At 36.4% G+C, this 20,717-nt stretch overlaps 1 protein-coding gene across 1 annotated transcript in view; it reads right to left on the bottom strand.

The window, feature by feature from the left end:
- The window catches only part of glis1a (GLIS family zinc finger 1a), a 23,569-nt gene continuing 2,852 nt past the window's right edge, over positions 1 to 20,717 (bottom strand). Inside the window, exons 2-9 of the mRNA XM_079451647.1 lie at positions 15,039 to 16,073; positions 9,371 to 9,532; positions 7,220 to 7,330; positions 6,384 to 6,528; positions 5,037 to 5,148; positions 1,370 to 1,491; positions 663 to 770; positions 1 to 585 (exon numbers count right to left, since the gene is read on the bottom strand). Of these exons, the coding sequence (XP_079307773.1) occupies positions 476 to 585; positions 663 to 770; positions 1,370 to 1,491; positions 5,037 to 5,148; positions 6,384 to 6,528; positions 7,220 to 7,330; positions 9,371 to 9,532; positions 15,039 to 15,932 (1,764 nt within the window). The 5' untranslated portion in view covers positions 15,933 to 16,073 and the 3' untranslated portion in view covers positions 1 to 475. The remainder of the gene's footprint in view (positions 586 to 662; positions 771 to 1,369; positions 1,492 to 5,036; positions 5,149 to 6,383; positions 6,529 to 7,219; positions 7,331 to 9,370; positions 9,533 to 15,038; positions 16,074 to 20,717) is intronic.

Genomic DNA, 20,717 nt, shown 5'->3' on the forward strand with positions numbered 1-20,717 from the left:
CAATAACTGCATGCTCTATGTAATTTATTTATTTGACAGATGACCAAATGGTGCCACCATGTGATGTGTTACTGGAATCACATATATGAACAAATACAAAAAAGTATATAACAAATGGTGTCATGTGACCACCTCAATGTAAACAGCATCTCTCATCAACACCATAGGCACATTTAACACAGAAAAGTACAGTGTCTATGCAGAAAACAAGCTGCAGCATCAGTACCGAAGCAGGGGAATTTCAGCACCGCCATCATTCACGGAGACTTATCTCTGACTGCTTGAGGAATCTCAGAAAGAGGAATGGCCCCAACACAGTGATGAGTGCATTCATGTGCAGATTACTGTTTAGAGAACCTTCATACAGGTTCACTTACTCAAGGACCCCTGCCTTCATGTACCCCCCACTTTACAAATCACTCCTACGCTGCTGTTTCCAGGTAAAGCTGATCAAAGCTGGTGCTTACTTCTCTGGCTACAGAGAGCAGATCTGACTGAGGCAACGGTCATAGATGCCAACCGGAACAGAGCAGGGAGGGGGGTGATTTCCACAAGCTGCCCAGGGGTCCTGGGTCAGACCGTAGCCTGCCAACAGAGAGAAAAGTTGCAGAATTGGACCAGGAATGGAGGTGAGGAGCTGATGTGAGATGACTGACACTTACCAGATGAGTTTACACAAGTAAAAGCAAATCCATTTTGGTCAAAATTGTGCTGGTCCTCTCTTCCGTTAATGGAAATGTGCTCGGGCCGATTACAAGAGGCCTGAAAATCTAGCCAAAGAGACAAACATGGAGAATTAGCTAAACACAATAAACTGTTTTATTTGAGCAACGCTTGATATTAGTTGATTTTATTATGTGGCTGCGAAACCAAATTTACACATCCTTATTTTCCCAATAAAAATATCTTTTTTTACATGAAATCACATCAATATTTAATTAAAGGATTTCTGGACCATCCTTAAATTCTCATTGTGTTTACAAAGGGATCTAAACATCTCCTTTCCAGCCCAGTTCTGGTTAACATGCACATGGATCTGATTAAATGATTTCGAGCTGTCGTTGAACACTGATTTAATAGAGCCAGATTTAAATCATTACCACTTGTTATTATAATTTAACCACGTAGACAATAGGAAACTAGCAAAGGCAACCATAAATTTTTAACGGCAACAATGGCTCCCTTCATGAAACACTCTCTGTGTTCCCGTAAGAGAAGACCTTAACAGGAACAGCACCTCCGTCTTACTTTATAAAGTTAATGCATATTCCAACATTAGTGCCAACCGGTTGGTTTTCTGGAATATATTCCAGAAAACAAACTGGGAATGCCATCACCAATTATTTCTTTTTCAAAACGCTTTACTTACCTTGGTGATTTAGTGGTACTTCATTAAACATTTGGTTGAGTTTTTGATGTGGGCTTTCAGAGACAGACTGTAGTTCATTGGTACCGCTAACCATGTTGAATCCACAAACCAACTGAGAAATGCTGAAAGAACAAAGCAATTGACTTAAAATTAGAAAACAATTGTATCTATAATAAACATGCCAAATGTAGAGCATTGTTCAGATTATGGAAGAACACACATAGGCTATTTATCAAATGTTTATCCACTGTACGGGGAAATGATCTGCCATTTGTTTATAGGTAAATGTACTCTATGATCAAAACCCTCACAATAAGATATGGCGTCACACTCAAAAGAATAAAACTTCACGCGGATATTTAACTACATTATTCTCGTTATGTAGAAATCAATGCAAGAATCTATTCTTCCAAATGTTTCCAAAACATGGCTATATCCTCATGGGGGGAACCACACAACACTCACAGCTAGGCCGTGAAAGAGCCATGGTGATACACTTCATGTGGAGTCCAGCATTCAGACTGATGACATGGTTCCAGTGGCCTGAGGGAGTTTGGCCTAAATTAGTTCACTGTTACTTGTAAACAAGATGCTCTTGTCAATATGACTCACATCCTTTCAAAAGATTCTACACCACAGTGCCGACCAACCAGCTACAAAATGCTATTTAAGAACAATCTGCCCTTTACTTTCTCCACCTCCTATAACGTAGACATTATATGGTATGTGACAAAAAACCCGAAAAGATAATGCATGAAGACGGGGGAATAGAGGGAAATGAAGAAGGTAGAAATATGTCCTTAGTACAGTGTGATTAAAAACATACAAGGTGTGATTATATTTGCAAGCTATTTAAACAAACAAATAAACAAAAATATATATTTAATAAAAAGTACTTATTTTAAACAACTTTTTGGGCTTTTTTTTTATCAAGTGACATGATGTTTTAAATGATACTCTATATACTGAAATATTTATTGCTCTGCTTTGCTATCTGGAAGCCAATTATATTGAGTTTACTCAAATGAAAACTTTGAAAACGTTTCCGTTCATTGAAATCAAATCAAATATTGACCTAAAAATTATTGGAAGAACTGAACTTAAAGAAATTTTTAAATATTCCATAAAAAATAAACTGAAATAAGTTTAAAGCTTTAAAATTATAATAATAAACAAAACCTCAAATAAAAATTTATTAATCTCATGTAGCAACATAAAAAAATTGTTTATTAGTTAAAATGTTCAAACGTAAGAATTCAGCTTAACAATCCAGAGCTGACTTTTCAGCTCAGAGTTTGGTAAAGTAAGCTGAATTATACAGTCATCATATGCCTTGGGTACGATGTCAGACTTCAATGGCCTCAGCAGTACCGCATGAGCAGAATAAGTGTTGTGTGTGGGAGCCCTGCAGATCCGCCTTGTGTGTTGAACTGATGGCTGTGTCCCGTAGAGCGACTGTCAGCACAAAACTCAGAAAACAGCTACACTTGATATTTGCCGTTATAGCCTCTCTATAAGCACAGTCCAGCAGCCAGCTGCCAGCACAGCCCACGGGCAGGAATGAGAAGAATCTTTCATGCTGCCTTTAAAAATCCCATATCACACTGATTCTCTGCTGGATTGACAGTGTGTTATTTTTAGCTAGACGAGTGAAAGACTTGTTCGAGGATGGTAAGGTTTCCGGTCATGCTCAAGAAGCTCACTAAAAAATGAATAGAATGGCCACCTTTTGTAGATCTGATGGTCGTGTATACATAAGTACACAGGTGGAAGAAAAATTAGCATTACTACCAAGCACAAACCCATTGGTCAACATAATGTGACTGTTAAAATTGCTCCTAAAAATACTAAATGTTTAAAAGATGTTGAACAAGTTTTGCAATGCAATGAAAATGGAACCAATACTAGGCTGCAATGATTCATATAATCAACAAGAAATAGCCTATGGTCTTGGATCAAAGCCATTTAAAAAAGTTGTTTACAAATCTGTGGAATGAGCTTTTACAGTCACGATTAAGGTCTTACGTATACAAATGACACTAATGCCACAAAGATAAAGAGCTTTCATGAGCGTGTCTGATTATACAGCATAATATACGGTCTCAGTCCAAGCATGCAACATCTCCAAAACGCACCTCAATGTGTCAAATCCTCATTCCAAACGATTACACAATGAGAGTTTATTTCATTACTTATGAGAAGTTGATGCTTGACATGATCATTAAAACAACATCTCTAGATTAGGTAAAAATATATTTAAATGTAAAGTGTTCATTTTGTGTGCTACGATGACTATTGGGATTTGAAAATCGCAAAAGACAAGAACAACTGCCAAATGAACAAATGTAAAATCAAATTTATATACGAGGTCTTTACTCATTTTCCAAATAAAACAAAAGGATGTATGCAATTGTTTGAGTGTATACTAACAGAAAATGCCAAAGAACTCAACAAATGATACCCTTGCCACACAAATAACCCAAAGCTATCTATTGTAGTGTTATTTCAAAAGAAAACTCATATACACACATTAAGATTTTGAAATAACAATAATACAGAGCAATCAAAGCATCTTAAATAGTTCATGCAATGAGGTCAGATTGTGACGCCAAGGTTTAGGAAAGATAATTTAGTCAAAAACCGTGTAAAATCTTTCAGAATTAATTTGGGAGAAATTGGCTTTCCGCTCATGTTGACTTTATTTTGGCGTCACAAACCTCTTTCAATGTTTCTGTCACATAGTGAAACTTAAGATAGCTGAACATTGGCAGCATGTTGCAGTCTTAAGTCAGATTTGCTGATATGGTGTTATTTGGTGAAACATTTCATGTTTACTGCCACATTACTTGGTGTTTGTCACATCACTTCAATAGTGATTGCTGTATACATAACGCAAATTATCACATCTAGTGAGCTCAAAAAGTCGGAGATTACATGATTAGATTGAATATCATGGATTGAATTTTAAACATCTTATATGTATTTGATAATTAAAACAAAATCTAAAATTTGTGTTTATTTTCAATTCATATTTTTGGTATGCTGATGATAATATCTTAATATTAATATTTGTTCTTTTACTAAAAGAACTAATATTTTCCCTAGTGGCCTAATACTTGTAGACTTATTGCCCCCTATATAACATGTTCGGTAAAGAATTAGATCATATAAACAAATTTGCAAGAAAACATCTTAATGATAAAATCAAAACCTTCTCAATCTGCAAATATCTGCACAACAGTGAAACAGTAATGACAACAATAAAGGTCATGGCTTGACTGTGTGTTTTAAAAAGACTCACGCAAATGCTCAATGATAATATTTTTCAAATTAAAAAACATGTGTTGCTTCATAATGTCATAATGACACTGGCCTTGCTCTTTTCATAAGTCTCATGTGTTTCTAAATGCTCTGACTTAGGCAAATATGTGCATGGCAGATGGACTTTTTCATCCAGTGACAAATAGTCAATTAGCCACAAGTAAAATTGTTGCCACATGCATCAAACAAGCAAACGGCTTTGTTTTATGCAGTCTGTTTGAGAAAAAATATACGTTTCGGAACCTTCCCAAGTTTTTCCGAATTCAGTCAACAGCTGTCAAACTTGGATGTCCTGCCAGAGATTTGGATTGCAACACTTATCATAATAGTCACGTAATAAACTCACCTCGGCCGATTGATCTGGTTGTGACGCTCCATGTTACAGTGTCTGTTTGACTGTTCCAGAACGATGGATCTTGCTTTGTTTCCGCTGCCGGATTCATTGTCCTCTGAATATGCTGTAAACCCAGAAAAGCACAAATTACTTTTTTATTTCATTCTCTCTAAATTGGAGTTGTAGTTTTCAGTTCAAGAAATACATTATTCATTGATCAAATTAAATTTAGTCTGCTTTTAAATTTGATGCACCATAGCATGAACTACATTCAAACATGGTGTAACATTTTAATTTCTGATCCTCCTAGACATTCAAATCAGCTTAAAAATGAGTAACACAGACAGTGATGCCCGCTCAAGTTATTATACCTCTCACAGAAATGATTGAAACTGAAACACTGAGCTGTTTGTTTCTCATTCTGCAGAATTAGAGCGCTGAAATATCTGTGGCTTCTGTCTGCCTGCCACATCTCTCAGAAAAGCAGCGAGCCGTCTGAGACAATTAGTGCTGACAGCACTCCTGGATTTACACTTCAGGTGTCGGTTAGTTGCCTTGCAACATCTGACAGCTTCTTGACTCAGTCACAAGCATTTGAAGGCAAAGTGTGTAGAATGGAAAGATTCTGGAGAGTGTGAGGGACATGCGTGGAATGGCCGCTTGGCCGCGGAAGGTGCCCCCCGTGACCGAGCAAACACTGAGCTTTTGAGCGTGTCGGAACGGCTGATGTCAGAAATAGTACGTAGTGCAAATCATGGGTATAGGGAAATAAAGGGAGTGGACGGAGTCGCTTGTCTGAGCACCAGCATCTGTAATGTTTCATGTTTGATGCTTATACACATATTAAATTCAAGTTAAGGTTAAGTTGATCTTAAAGGTCCAATGTGAATTTTTTGGGAGGATCTGTTGACAGAAATGCAATATAATACACATAGCTTTGTGTTCAGAGGTGTGTAAAGACCTTCAACAATGAAGCGTTATGTTTTTATGACCCTGGAATGAGTTTTTTCTATGTACATTCCCTTGCATGGAATTCACCATGTTGTTTTTTGTACAGTAGCCCGAAACAGACCAACTGCTCTACAGAGCACGTTTCGTAAATAGGTAATCTCCTTTGGCAAAGAAGTGAAAACGTGACGACATCTTAGTCGTTTGAGAGCTGCCATAGTGCTTTTAAAGGGAGTAGGAGCAGTGGAGTGGGCCGCTCACTCCACTAGATGCCGCTACATTTCAAACACTGGACCTTTATTTGTCATTCCTTCTTTGTGACAAATTGATGTCAAAAGTTTCACAGGCCTCCTATTGTAGTCAGCAATTCAGTGAGGTTAGACCCAAAGCCCCATATGAGAGTGTGCTTACCAGTGAAGCTTTCCTGGTGAATGTTAGTGAGAGAGCCAGAACACCTGTGGTCTGGGCTGTGTACAGCAGGAATAGAGCCATGGAGATGCTGCAGGCCAAGGCACACATCCACAAGTTCCTGCTCCACCTTATTGCGTAGATGGCCCTGTCAAAGCACACAACACATACAAATACACAAAATATCTTCATTGATGTCCTGCTATGACAAAGAGGACGCCACAACCTTTCCTGAAGCTCAACTGGTAGGGCGTAGTCTTTACCACACCAAGCTTATGGGTATGTATTCCTAAAAAAAATTAACTTTAATAATAGATGCGTTGGATATGAGGCATCCACCAAAAACATCCAGTAAATGTAAACCCGCTGCTCATAACACATTTTTCCCAGCAGGTACAGCTTGACTGAAAACACATCAGAGTCTCATTGAGGCTGCAACAACTTTCTGTTGTTAATTCGTCTTCGCATTCATTGAAGCATGTTTGCTATTTGCATGTCACATCTGGCCTCTTGAGGAAACAGAACTGCGCTGCTTATTAACTGTATTACGGGAACACATGTGTTCTTGCTTAGAATGCCAAAGCCAGGGGTATACACAAAGATCTCCTTCATCCTCCTTTGTTCACAGAGCAATAAAGCCCATAAAACAATAGGCCTTTTCATCAAGGATCATGGGGATGAAGATTACTGATGAAGTTAATGTATCAAACAATGTGACTTCATTTATCAGCTTATCTAATTAGATGCATATCGTGGGGGGTTTATTTCAGAGCATTAAGGTTTTGAGTAGAGCTGAAGTTGTTTCATCTGTAAAACTAACATACACTTAAAATTGTTACCTTGTCCTGTGTCTGCAGGGCTTTTCCGGAGTGGGATTTGACGTGTTTGCGCAGGGAACTGGGGTCCGTGTAGCGTTTGGTGCAACCTGGGAGCTGACATGCATATGGTTTCTGAATAAAGAAAAAATGTACAACAAAAGAGATGTTCAAAAGTTTCGTTTGTAACCTTGTATCTCCATTTGTTATGAATAATTTTTTTTAGAAAGGGTTTTGCATATTTTTAACCAATAAAAAGTGCTGCAAAGAGCTCGTCAACATTGACAACACTGTGTTTAGTTATTGGAAAATGCAGTGTCTTTTTCCTCGTAAAATGGCAGTTTTGGAGAGTTTTCAGTCTGTCAGCGACGATTTGTTTATTTAAAAGCAACGAGCCTACGAATTAAAGTATAAGATACAAAATACCATTTGAAAGTTTAGAATTATTACAAAAGTAAAAAGTCTGTATATTGATTTTTGTAGACAAACAAGAGAACCAAGATATTGTCTCAAAAAGCATTATTTGAACAGTAAAATGAATAAAATCAGTAAGTTTTATATACCTCCACTGCCCTCCATTGTACCTCCATCAAACACAACTCTTCATTTAAACTGAAGCGTTTAATTTTCTTTAAGAATACAAAAACTATAAACAGAATAATGCATCATGTTATGAAAATGCAGAAATAAGGGACTCTCTAAACTCCAAGTGCGTGCACAGTACGAAAAGTGTATTTCTGGTCAAAACCTGAGGTTTTCAGATGTTTCGCATAGCTACATCAAACAAATCCTCCACAGGATGTGACACAGGTGCAGAGTGATACACAAAAAAGATTTTGTAAATATTAGGAAATTGTTGCATCTGTCCAGTCCAAATATTAAACACACATGTCATCCTGAGCTACACAAATTCTGAAAACAATAATTAATGATGATGTGCCTCTAGCAACATACTTTGGACATCATATGTTTCAGCTGCACGTTCAGAAAGTATGATGGTCAAAAGTGAGGAAAAAAGAGAAGCTTTATTGGACTTAGATCTACACTTTCCCAAGATCACACACAATGGGGATTAAACCATTGTTTATATTAATAACACAAGTGACATTATGATAACATCCATGTACATGACTTACACAGATGTGTTCATGTTTGTGCAGTCTTAATACATTTAGCATTATAATCAAAACCTTGTGGACAGCATTGAACGAAACCTCCCTGCTTAAATAAATCCGTTCTGTTGACTTAAGTGTGCTGAGGAAACCGATATGGCCGGTGGACTCTTAGTTACACAGTATTGCAGATTGGCATAAGAGCCACAGTGGCAGAGATGTGAAGCCAGACTGGTAGCTGGTGGACTAGTGTTTCTCTCATTAAAATGAAAAGAGATCTCTCTGCAATGCTACACTAATTCCTAACTCTGAACGTAGTGTAAATAAAACCCTGTTATTTTAGGGGTCTACTTTTTCTGGAAAAAGGGACGAGTAAGCATTCCCTGCTTATTTGTTTTCATTAGTTGTGCTTTGGTTGATACATACCCTTATGCCTCAGAGTGGGAAAACAGAGGCAAAGATGAAAATCAAGAAAAAAACTAAGAAAGAACTTGTCAAGTGTGTTGAGTAGCCACTTCTTTCAGTGGACTTTTATAATAATGGATAGGACCTTTTGCGGGTTGCAGATATTATAAAGTTCACATATAGCCTACAGAATACATTGGGATCCTAATTAAAAACTAAAGAAATTGGTTTCTGTAAAGGTTTAAAAACTTTATGTCAAACCCACAATATGTGAGATTTTGCTTCTATTTTTAGGTTGCAAATAATACATACTAAAATTTTGCCTTGACCATATTTACTTTTTATTACTAAGTTCAACGTTCAGATTTTCTTGTTTCATTTTTAAACCATGCTAGAATGATTTGAATCAATGGGTGCATGCCAAAGGAAGATATATACCAAATACTAGGCAATACAAGACATTTTAAATATCATATGAATATTTTAGTCTACCTTTTTATTCAAATGGTTGACAACATACATTTTTATGTAAAATGAATTAATTCTGAAATATGTTACATTTGAAAGTATTCATATTTTCAATATCGGTGTATCTACAAGCTTTTACTGATAGCTTTAGTTTTTTAACCTGAAGGACAGAAAGAATGGCCATACATACAGTGTCCAAGTGTGTGCGCTGGTGTTTGGCCCGATCGCTGGAATTGCTGAAGGCTTTCATACAGCCGGGATGTTGACATATGTAAGGCTTCTCTCCAGTGTGGCTGCGTAGGTGGATCTTTAAGTTCTCCAGACGGGAAAATGCTTTGTTGCATCCCTCAAACTATGAAGAAACAAACACACATAATCATATGAATATAGAGTCCTTGCAACAGCACAAAACTATAAAATCTCCGTATTCAACACTACAGAAGCACATACACATGCAAATTATGACATAGGATCAAAGCATGCCACTTTGCACACGTACAAGTTAAAGAAACTGCAGTAAATGAGAAACAGAAAATGTCAATAATGGTTTGCGGGAAATATTCATTCATTATTGTGATTCCAGTGCCTTAGTGAAGAATTCAGTCACCACAAATGTAAAAATGCAAGCAGTGTTTGATAGAGAGTTAATGAGAAAGTGGTTAAAAAGGTCATGAAAGCATTATATTGCCATTTTAATACTAGATACGATGCCAAATTTAGAACAGAAAAGTTTTTTATGTACAGTTATGTTTGTTAAGATTTTAAAAGCGTACATCTTTTAAAGTGCCTGAAAACATATGGCAAAGTTTTTCTATAGGAACAAATGATTGTGACATGACATTAATGGGATAATTCTGCCATAATTTATTACTTCTTTCTTTCCAAATTTTAAATATGAAGAATATTCACTTAATTTCTTGCTAAGTGGATGAGGACCAGGGGCTAAACGTAAGTAATAAGAAAATTAGAAATACACTTTTTTTAACGCTATGGTCACTTTCGTTGTATAATAAAGAGCTATAACACTTCCATTGTGTTGCAAAGATGAAAGTCAAAGCAGTTTTCTAAAGGGTTAGTAAATGATGACAGAATTTTCATCTGTGACTAAACAGTTCTTTCATCTGAAAAATGTGTTGTGAGACTATAGATGACAAGCCACAAAAACTGACATCATCCTCTTGTTGTAAATCACAATAAGTGTCAGTTCATGCACATTTTAGGCCTCTTCTGAAGATGTGCAAATAGGTACACATGCGCATGCCACTCCACACAGTTTATTAAACAGAGCATGTACAAAGCTGCTTCCTGTTAGAATGCCTTTGCTAAGATGTTTGAGTTGGACACAGGCCAGCAAGGGAGTCAGTTATAAGACCAGCAGATTCAAGGTGACAGCAGCAGTCATGCAGACTTTTGCTTGGAGCAATTCTGTAAAATTATAAAACACATTTTGTCGTTCACAGGTGTGATGTCATGATGAGGTTATATGAAAAATGAACAGGGTTTCATTGAGCATCTTTTATGTCACTGCATTTATAACTTTAACATTTAGACTGTGTATGCATTTATGTTTATATTTATCCATGTAGCTGATGCTTTAATCCCAAATGACTAACAAATGCACATTTGAGCAGACTATTACAGCACATAATGAAGCGAGTGTTGCAGATCAGAAAGAACTGTAACATATTCTGGTCAAACATTTGTAGATCAAGTGTTTTTATCCCCATATGTACGTACTGCAGATTAGTAAAAATCCAAACTGTGTAAATGAAAAAACAATCTGTTTTAAAAGTATGTGATGTCGATAATATGATAATGTGTGATCATTATCTCACCATCTTGTCACTTCAAACATGTCTGACTTTCTTTCTTTTACAAAACACAAAAGAAGATCATCTGAAAATTGTTGGAAACTGAACAGCAACAGTACCCATTCACTTCTATTGTAAGGACACAAAACCAATGCAGGTGAAGGGGGACCAGCGCTGTTCGGGTTCACAACATTCTTCAAAATATCTTCTTTTGTAGTCTGCAGAAGAAAGAAAGTCATACAGATTTGAAATGACAAGAGGGTCAGTAAGTAATGACAGCATGTTCACTTTAAAATTTATTTTATATTTTCTTAAAAATATTTACAAATGTTAAATTATAATGTTATAAATGGATTTGTATCAATTTATTTAAGTAAACACTTACATGTTTTTTATATAAATTAATATTAGTTATTATATTGGTAACATGTAGGTTTAAAGCGCTATGTTTTATATTAAATTAAACAACAGAATCTGCATAATGAGACAATACCAGAAATGTCCTTAACTGTACATTAACATTATAGAAGACAATTTTACTTTCTTACACTAAAAATGTGAATTATTAGATTTGTAGAAAGGGCTCAGTAGGGCTGATACTGTTGCGTTTAAGCAGATTCTATCTCTTCTCTACACTCTTTCTTCTAACAATATGGCTGTTTACATAAAAAACTTTCAAAATTACATTTACTATCTATCTAGTTTTGATTGATGGACATTCATCTGTCGGGTTCAGCCTGCAAGTTCATTGTTCAAATAGTGAAGATGTTTTTCAACAGGATGCCAGTGAAGAGCCACACATGTATTTGATATCTTACCAAATGATCATCCTCTGGGACCCGTTTCAATAAGGAGGTTCAAGCAACACTGAGTTAAAATATGAACTCTGAGTTGATTTACTCAGATAACCGCTACTCTGAGTTTTCTGTTTCAGAACAGCTGGTTTCAATCAGTTCAATCCACTCTGAGTAAGTTTACTCGAGGTTACGCGTGTTCACTGCGGCTTTAAAAAGCCATCATCAATTGAGCGAAGATAACACGATTCACCATGGCAACGCCACGTGACAAAAAGCGCTCCGTTTATTTCTCGCCAGTCGAATTGGAGGCACTATATATCTATCTATATATATATATATATCTATATATATATACACACATATAAACATATATACCTACGACTTTTGTCATGTAGGTGCAATCCTTCTGCAATAAAAAGAACATGGCAGCAGCTGAGAATAAAATATAAAAACATCATTCAGTCCGATGAGTTTAAATGCTCTTGGTAGTAGGATGCCTGACTGGGAAATGTTTGATATATTTAATAAACTGGCCTTGAAAGTTTTGAGTATATGAGAACCGAGCACTGTGGCTGTAGAAGACAAAAAACTGGCCATGCTTGCCCCTGCTCCAGCTATGTCTAATGGGGGCCAGCTAGAGATGCTCTAGCGACGGATGCAATAGGGACTGCGGTCGTTAGGCTCGTGGTTAGAGCGCCCGTCCCTCGTTCGGACCGACGGCAGTTCGAAGCCAGAACAGAACGGGGCGAGTGGGACCTTTTAAATGTGTACCCAATCACATTGGGAAATCCTAAAGGGTATTTGAATTATTAGAGTTGGCAGCAAGAGCACATTTATTTGATCAGCTTATTCAGAAAGACGTTCACCATTCACCTGCAATCTTATGAAACTCCTCTTTGATGGCTCTCACAGGAAACTTAACACACATGTATATAAAGTGCTTGAGAGCGATTCACACTTTTCTTACTGCTCTGCATACAGTTGCCTTGCTAACGTGTTCTGCATCCCCGGTGTTATAAAGAAAGCTTCCATTAGTAAAGAAACGTAAAGCCATACAGAGAATCTGCTCAGATGTAAGAGCGCAGCCACGACGAGTGAGGTTTGTGATGTAAGGATGAAGCAGAGTGTGGATATATTTAATGGACTGTAAAGAAAAACTGTATCGCTCAAATAACAAATCCTCCGGATATGATAAAACATCCAAACGTGGCTTCACCATATATTCTCTCCCGACGTAAATGTAACTCTCTCTGAATGAATGCAGCTTCCTCGTCTACGGGTTCCTGAATAAACGGACATTTAATGTCTGTGTTACGAACTTGTGTGCGATTAAGGAAAACGATTGAAAAAACTAACGGCGAAGGCAATTTCAACACCGCTCGTGCTTCTAAAAGGGGCGGAGATTGTAACAAACCTCGGGTTAGTGGAATAAAACCTGCTCCTGACCAGGTTAGGTTCACAGAGTAGGTTACTATGGTTACTCACTCTAAGTATAAGATACCTTGATTTCTGAAACAGGCTTGACTTACCCCGCGGTCACGGGTTTGATATACCTCGCGTTCTGAAACTGAAAACCCAGAGTATCCCGTTTTCTGGGGTTAACTTACTCTGAGTTTGCACTTACCCTGCTTTCTGAAACGGGTCCCTGGTCACCACAGTTTAGAGAGAAAAATAAAACAAAAATAAAAACACTAAACAGCAAATAGATTAAATTATATCCCCTGGCTATCTGACATCACTAAAAGGAAACACGTTTCTTATGCGGTTCATTGTGAAGAAAATAAATAACAGCTTTATCAAAGGATTCAATTAATATGGTTTTAGGACACTGTTATCCATGCCTACAATAATATCTTTACGCATGTAATGTATTTATATCTGTTAACAGGAAAATCATTATATAACTGTATGTGTATTATATTTCCATGTTTACAAATCTCAAACATAGATCAAAACGGATGAAACATTGGGATTTATGGTTATTATAACTAAGCACTGGGCATAACTAAGCATAACAGAAAGTTCTGAAGTGTAAGAATCCTTCTTCACAGTTGTCATGGAAAGATTTTATTCAATTTATCATTGCACATTATCAATCTCCATGAAGCCTATTCTCACAAATAGAATTTGCAACTATAAACAACTTTCACATTTCTTAATCTCCAAAATCTGCACTGGATTTTTTGGGAGTTGGAGAGAAATTGAATCCACATGTCAGTCTCTCTCTATTACAAACTCTTACATCATAGAATTGGCAAAGCTTAAACTAAAAGTCTCATCCCGGTTGTTAATCCTTGTTGATTTATTGGAGCAGTATGTAATAATTAAACATAAAGTGTAATGCATGTAAATGCCTGTTTATTGTGGCAAATGCCTCCAAATATCGCATAAAACTTTATAGAATTATAAATATTACAATTATATTATTAAACATAAAAGAGTTACTAAAAAATGAAACAATAAATATAAAAACTATCAAATCGAATAAGAAAATTCTGTATACCTGGCCACCATTGACTATCATAGCAAAATATTTTGAAGAATGTATGAAAGTAAACAATGGCAATATTGCACATTTTCCTGCTATGGTAGTCAATGGTGGTCAAGAACTGTTTGGTAACAAGCATTCCTCCATACCTTTCTTTGTGTCCATTAGAAAAAAGTAAATCTAAACAACTTGTTTTGGGGGGTGAACTATCCTTTCAAATATATTTTAATTGTTAAATACAGCCAATTCATGAAAAACTATATTCTTATCATATTGTGTAAATTTGATGATGGATGATCTGTATCTGAACGTATTAAAGGTCCAGTCAGTGAAATAAAGCGACAAGGTTGCGAATTGCAACCAAACGCTCACGCCACCCCTCCCTTTCGAAAAACCCTAGGACGGCTGACAGAACATGGCGAATTACATGCAATGGGACCCGCGGTGTAGATAGAAGTATCTGTAGATAGAAATTACCTCATTCTAAGGAAATAAAAACATAGCGCTTCACCGTGTAAGCTCTTTATACACCTCTGAAGGTATAGCCAAAAACTACACACTGGACCTTTAAGTTAAATCGCTTCATTACATTTGAGTTAATTCAACTCCAATTGTATTTCCAATTGTCTCACAAAGCTTATTTTATTCTACTTAAAAATTAAAGCCGCTTTGAATTTTTTTCACTGTGGGGGGTTCCAAGCAAAATTTATTTAGCTTTGTATTGATAATGGACAAAATTTTGGATATGAAAGTTGAACTCACCATGCACTTGTTTGGTTTCTCACCAGAATGGACTCTCATGTGAATGAGCAGCTTGTATCGAGCATTAAAAGGTTTGTGTCGACGGACACATCCGGCCCAGAAGCAAGTAAAGTCCTCTCCTTTCCTCTGGTCTATGTGAACCTTCTCTATGTGTCTCACTAGTTCTTCTTTCTGCCCATAAGTAGCCCTACAATCCATCCACTGACATGGCTGTCCATCACTTTGATACCCATTAATTATACCATCTCCAATAAACCTCCTAGGTCCCAAAGCATTCTTGCATTGCTGTAGTGTAGAAAGTTCTTTAGCATCTCTATTGTGAACATTAAAGTGCTGAGTTCCCTCCTTATCTTTGTTTGAGTCAGTGCAGAGATACTGAAGCAGCTTTTCTTTGTTTTCGAAGTGCAGATGCTTCTTAGTCATATTCTTGCAAATATGATATTTAGAAACATGTTCTAACTGGCCCTCAGTTGGACCACAGAGAGTGGAAAGAGATGGAGATGTCAGCTGAAACTCCGACATGGAGCCAGATGAATGGCTTGAAGTAGGAGAAGAGAAAGATGGAGAAAAGGTGCAAAAAGACGAAGAAGAGGAGAATAATAAGGAGGACAATGTATCGGGGTCATGATGTATGTTACTTCCAACTGAGGATGTGTCGCTTTTTACTCCACTGATATACGACACAATGGCTCTATCTATGGAACAGACCAAGTCAAGATCGTCTGCTGCTACTGAGACTGGCGACTCAAAAGAGCTGCACATCTTCAGGTCTTCTCCGTGAATCTCTTGATTTAAATGCTGGTTTACACACGACAGGTATTCCTCATCATTGCCTTTAACAGGACCACAGTGTTCCAACTGTGCAACTGCCGGACTGAGCCGAGTAGGTCTCATAACGTTCTTTGAGTTTCTTTCCTATACAAATGGAATTGTTGGAGCACATCCCCTTAAACCTTCATTGTAAAATCACTTTCTGTAGGCTTGGGTCTCTCCAATGTTTTTTCAATAGTGCATCTGTGGTCATCTCCAAAGTACCTGCAAATAAACATTAGATTAGAATATGGACGATAACATTGATCCTGTTTACACCTGGCAAGTAGTTTTTAAGTGATCCTTTTACAAATCATAAGTGGGAAACCCATGTGTAAGTATTCTTTGTAGATGAACTGTCCCTTTCAGTGAATATTAACAAGTTCAATCTTTAATGCACTGGAACACCTCTCACGTCACCACACCTGGCAGTGTCCTCCATACTGTAGCTGTTGAAAGCCTGCAGACCGCTGAGGTCAGAATGACTGCACATGGTTGAATGCATTAGTATTGCATTTTCACTGCCACTTTATGTTTTGCTTCTCTTTAGGTGTGCAGGTAGCAATGTTCAGACACAGCGGCCCAGTGAAGATGAACAGAGACACATTTGTGCCCTGGCAGATTGGTTGGAAGCTCTGGCAGTAGTGGATGCAGAGATCTGGTACTAAAGGCAAAGTTTTCTAATGTACCACATCCTTCAGCTAATGAGAAGCAGGCCTGTAACAGTGAGGACGGGCTCTTCAAAAGCACCTTCTGTCCAACAGGCACACTACTGTGCTACTTTAACACTCCACACACATTTATTTAAGTGATCTAGTGATGTGCTGCCATGATGGTTTGGTAAACTTATTTAAAGTTGAGAAAGATTTCTTAAAAGCCATGATATAGCTGCTGCGTTGACTGCATGCATCAAAAAAGCTAAACATTGACCAGAACAGGACTGGAATATTAAGAAAATTATATTTTCTCCATAAGTTTTTAATACTATTGTGAATAAAGATAACTATATAATAGAAAGGAAAATGTATCTCTGCTACATAAGAGGTTTTACATACACTATAGAAATTACAGTATAACTGGCAGCAGGTAACTTATTGTAGATTTACGTATTTTACTAGCAACAGTTTGTTCAAAATGATAATTAAAGATCTTTATCCTTACAGAAAAACACTTTAAACCCCAATTAGACAAAAACAGAATTTATGTGGATTCAGGTTCCCAGAATGCTGTGCACGAATATGTTATTTTATCGTTATTTTCTGCAAAGATAAAGGCTTGTTAATGTTTAATATTCATTTATCTTTGAGCAAACCGCTGCAAATAATTTACATAAATATAAATCTACAGTAAGTTACTAGCAACTAGCTGCATAACTACAGCAAAAACATTTACAGTGTAGAGAAGTTACGTTATGTATAGCTTTAAGATTCTTGGTAAAAAGATTGCTTTAAAACATGCATCTTCAGCTTGCAAACCAGTTTTCTCAAGATTGGACAGAGAAATGGTGAAAATCTGCCACCTTGAATCAAACACGATATTAAACACTTCAACTTAAACATTTTGGAATGACACTGAAAGACAAAACGTTATCACTTAACATTAGTGAACTAACAATAAGCCATTTGAGTTTAATGTTGGTTAATGTAATTTTCTAATATTTTAAATATTAATGTTAGTTAATATAAATATTTGTGTAAGTTCATTGCGCATCAATTGATGTTAATAGTTTCAACTGTTGATTTAAAAAATGTCAATGCTGAAATGAACATGAATTATTAAATGCTGTAGTAGCATTGTTGATTGTTGGTTCATGTTAGCTAATGCATTAACTAGTGTTAAAAAATACTGTATAACCTTATTGTAAAGTGGTATTGAAATAACCTGCCAAAAACTTGCGTTGACAAATTCATATAAGAAACTCATATGCTTCCATTTAAAGAAGTATTTTCCTATTTAATACCAGCACAATTTACTGAACACAGCTGCGTAATTTAAGGCTGGGAAATGAGCACTTGTTAAGCAGTAAAAACTTATTTCTTCATTTAAAATTTATTAGAAACTTACAAAGCACTTCTTGTCAAGAACAAGTACACAGCAAGGTCATAATTTTAAGAGTGGCATCTCACGGCATATTTAGATTTATTAAACAAATGAAAATTACATGCTTTTCTTTCTTTGTGTTATGCTGTGTAATTCATCATCAGCCCAAATTGTGATAAGCATGTTTATCATCTGAATGGCAACGAATAAAGAACATAAGTGAACCTGCATTGTAATTACCCAAATTTATTAGCTGGCAGCTGTTAACTGTGAACTGCATTGAAGGAAAAACTAAATGAATTGTTGTGTTTTCGGGTTGAAAAGTATTGTGTCATTTTCAACACTGCCACTTTCAACAAGCCAGAAATCTTTGAAGTGTGTTCAAGTTTAAAGTCCATTCGAAGCCAAACTAGCAGAAATACAGTTATGCATTCGACAGGCGTTTATACCCGAACATACAGTGCATTCAGCCCATTATAATCAGTATGCAGTTGACTCAGAATCAAACTTGTGATCTTGGTATTCTCTACTGACAGACCTACATTTACATTTAGTCATTTAGCAGACGCTTTTATCCAAAGCGACTTACAAATGAGGTGAACAATGGAAGCAATTGAAACAACGTAAGGACATGTATACTGTGCTAGCGTTGTATACTGTGCTAGGCTTTAATGGACTAGTTTGAAGCACTTATGTATTTTGTTGCTTATGTTGTTATAATTGCTTCCAATGTTTCCTCATCTGTAAGTCGCTTTGGATAAAAGCGTCTGCCAAATGAGTAAATGTAAATGTAAAAATTGCAATAAAACAGATCTCATATAGCCGACCAAAGTATACTGAGCTAAGTGTCTTTTTTTTGAAAGAGTAGAAAAGAGATAGAAGTCAGAACTGATCGGTCAGGTGCTGACAGACGAGATGTGTTTTTAGCAGATTCTTAAAGATAGCTGCAGCATCATGTGAGAGCGATTTTTTACCTTTTTTGGGATGGTACCACAAGACGTCATTTCACATTTCAACAGAAGGATTATCCATCACTCTTCATTGGCTATAAAGCAAGATTGACTGTAAAGCACTTACAAAGTATTGTATATCTTCGTATGAATCCAACTTAAATTGTAGTATCATCATAACAAATAATGAATCAAGCATTTATTAAAATGAATTTAAATTCTAATTTGTAGCTACTTGTTTCCTTCTAATAAAAAGAAATAACACATTGCATCAAAAATAAAGAACAGATACAGATTTTTTTTATACTTCATACTTAATTTTGTTCTCTTTTCATGAAATACCATAAAATCTAAGTGGTCTTAAACACTATCCAGACACATTTCCTCTTGAGCCATTAGAGATTTATGCCATAAAGACAAAAAATTGATTATGATGTTGTGTTGACATACTCATTCACTGAAACACTGAAAAAAAACAGCTTATAGGATTTACTTTATTTTTAAATTAGTACATTTTACTTTAAAAAAACTGTGTGCAAAACTTGATGTAAGTTATATTAATTTTGCAAACAGTTTTTTAAAGTAAAATGTTCGTAAACAAAAAATAATAAAGCCTATTAGATGTTTTTTTACTACGTTACTCAAATTAATTTTCGTCAAAACCCGTTGAATACCACACTCTGCCTGGTCTGAAATATCTTGCTGAAAGTAAATGTAGGAGCATGATACACGCAGAGTTTTTCATCCGAACTCTTCATTTGGACCGGAGTCGATTACATCTTGCCAATTGGTCTATATGGTATATTCTATACATACAGAATGTATTCAATAGCCAACAGTATGTCATTGGTAGTCAAAAAAGCTCCAAAAATAACAGTAAATTGTCTGTGTCCATTGGCCTTATTGTGGCAACAAGACAAATAAAATGTTCTTTATACAGTTACAAAAGACATCTGGATACATAGACTTGTGTCTCATAGAAGACATCGACACACAATAAAAAAAGATCCTAGCTTATCATATTACCGACTGGTGTTATTAGGCATTGATGAAAGGACGCATTACGGAACGACTACGTCAGACCACACTGCCACTTCCAAACATTTATAAGCAAGTGCATATCTGTGAGAACACTCAGCTGAACTCCGAAACCAGAACATTCCACCGAAATGACAGTGGTTGAATCCAAACCACCAGACATGGACAGAGCTTCTCCACAAAATGTGGTGGGTAGACAGTATGTGGAGCTGGTACTTCTGCATACTACCCATCTGCCAATGGCTTGGCGTTGAAGCAGATTATACCTCTATAAAATACACCCTGTTAATTGGTTATGACTTGAATTTTATATTTCAATAAAAATATTCTGGTTCTGGTTAAAAAACGACTATGATTACCGAGTTGCAAAATGAAATGTTTAAATTAGGAGCAACCCGAGATGTCACAGGGAATAAACAGACGACAGCCGATTTCATTTGAGTCACAATTTGTTTGCTTTGCATGTATAGTGTAACATCTTTAGCCACACTGAGCCATGTACAGTACTAACAGTAGCCAAGCGTCTCTGTTAAAGCTCCTTCGGTTAGAAAAAGCTCCTATGTTTCCAATCAGGCTTCCAAACCTCAACTCCTTCACCCTTTCTGAATGTAAATAAAGCTTTAAACGTAAATGTGTGCTTGAGACGTGTAAAAGGAGACACAGTTTCACCTATTAAATACGCCACACAAATAAAACCTGAATGATTAAGACCTAGAAGTGAAGCGTTTCTGGGATGGTACATTGGTGTTTTTGGGAACCTCACAGGAAAAATATTTAATGATCCCCACATCTTATTGGTCTTAGATCATATTTCCAAGCATTCCATGAAAGTAAATGGAAT

This window comes from Barbatula barbatula (assembly GCF_947034865.1).
Source record: "Barbatula barbatula genome assembly, chromosome: 3".
Lineage (NCBI taxonomy): Eukaryota > Metazoa > Chordata > Actinopteri > Cypriniformes > Nemacheilidae > Barbatula > Barbatula barbatula.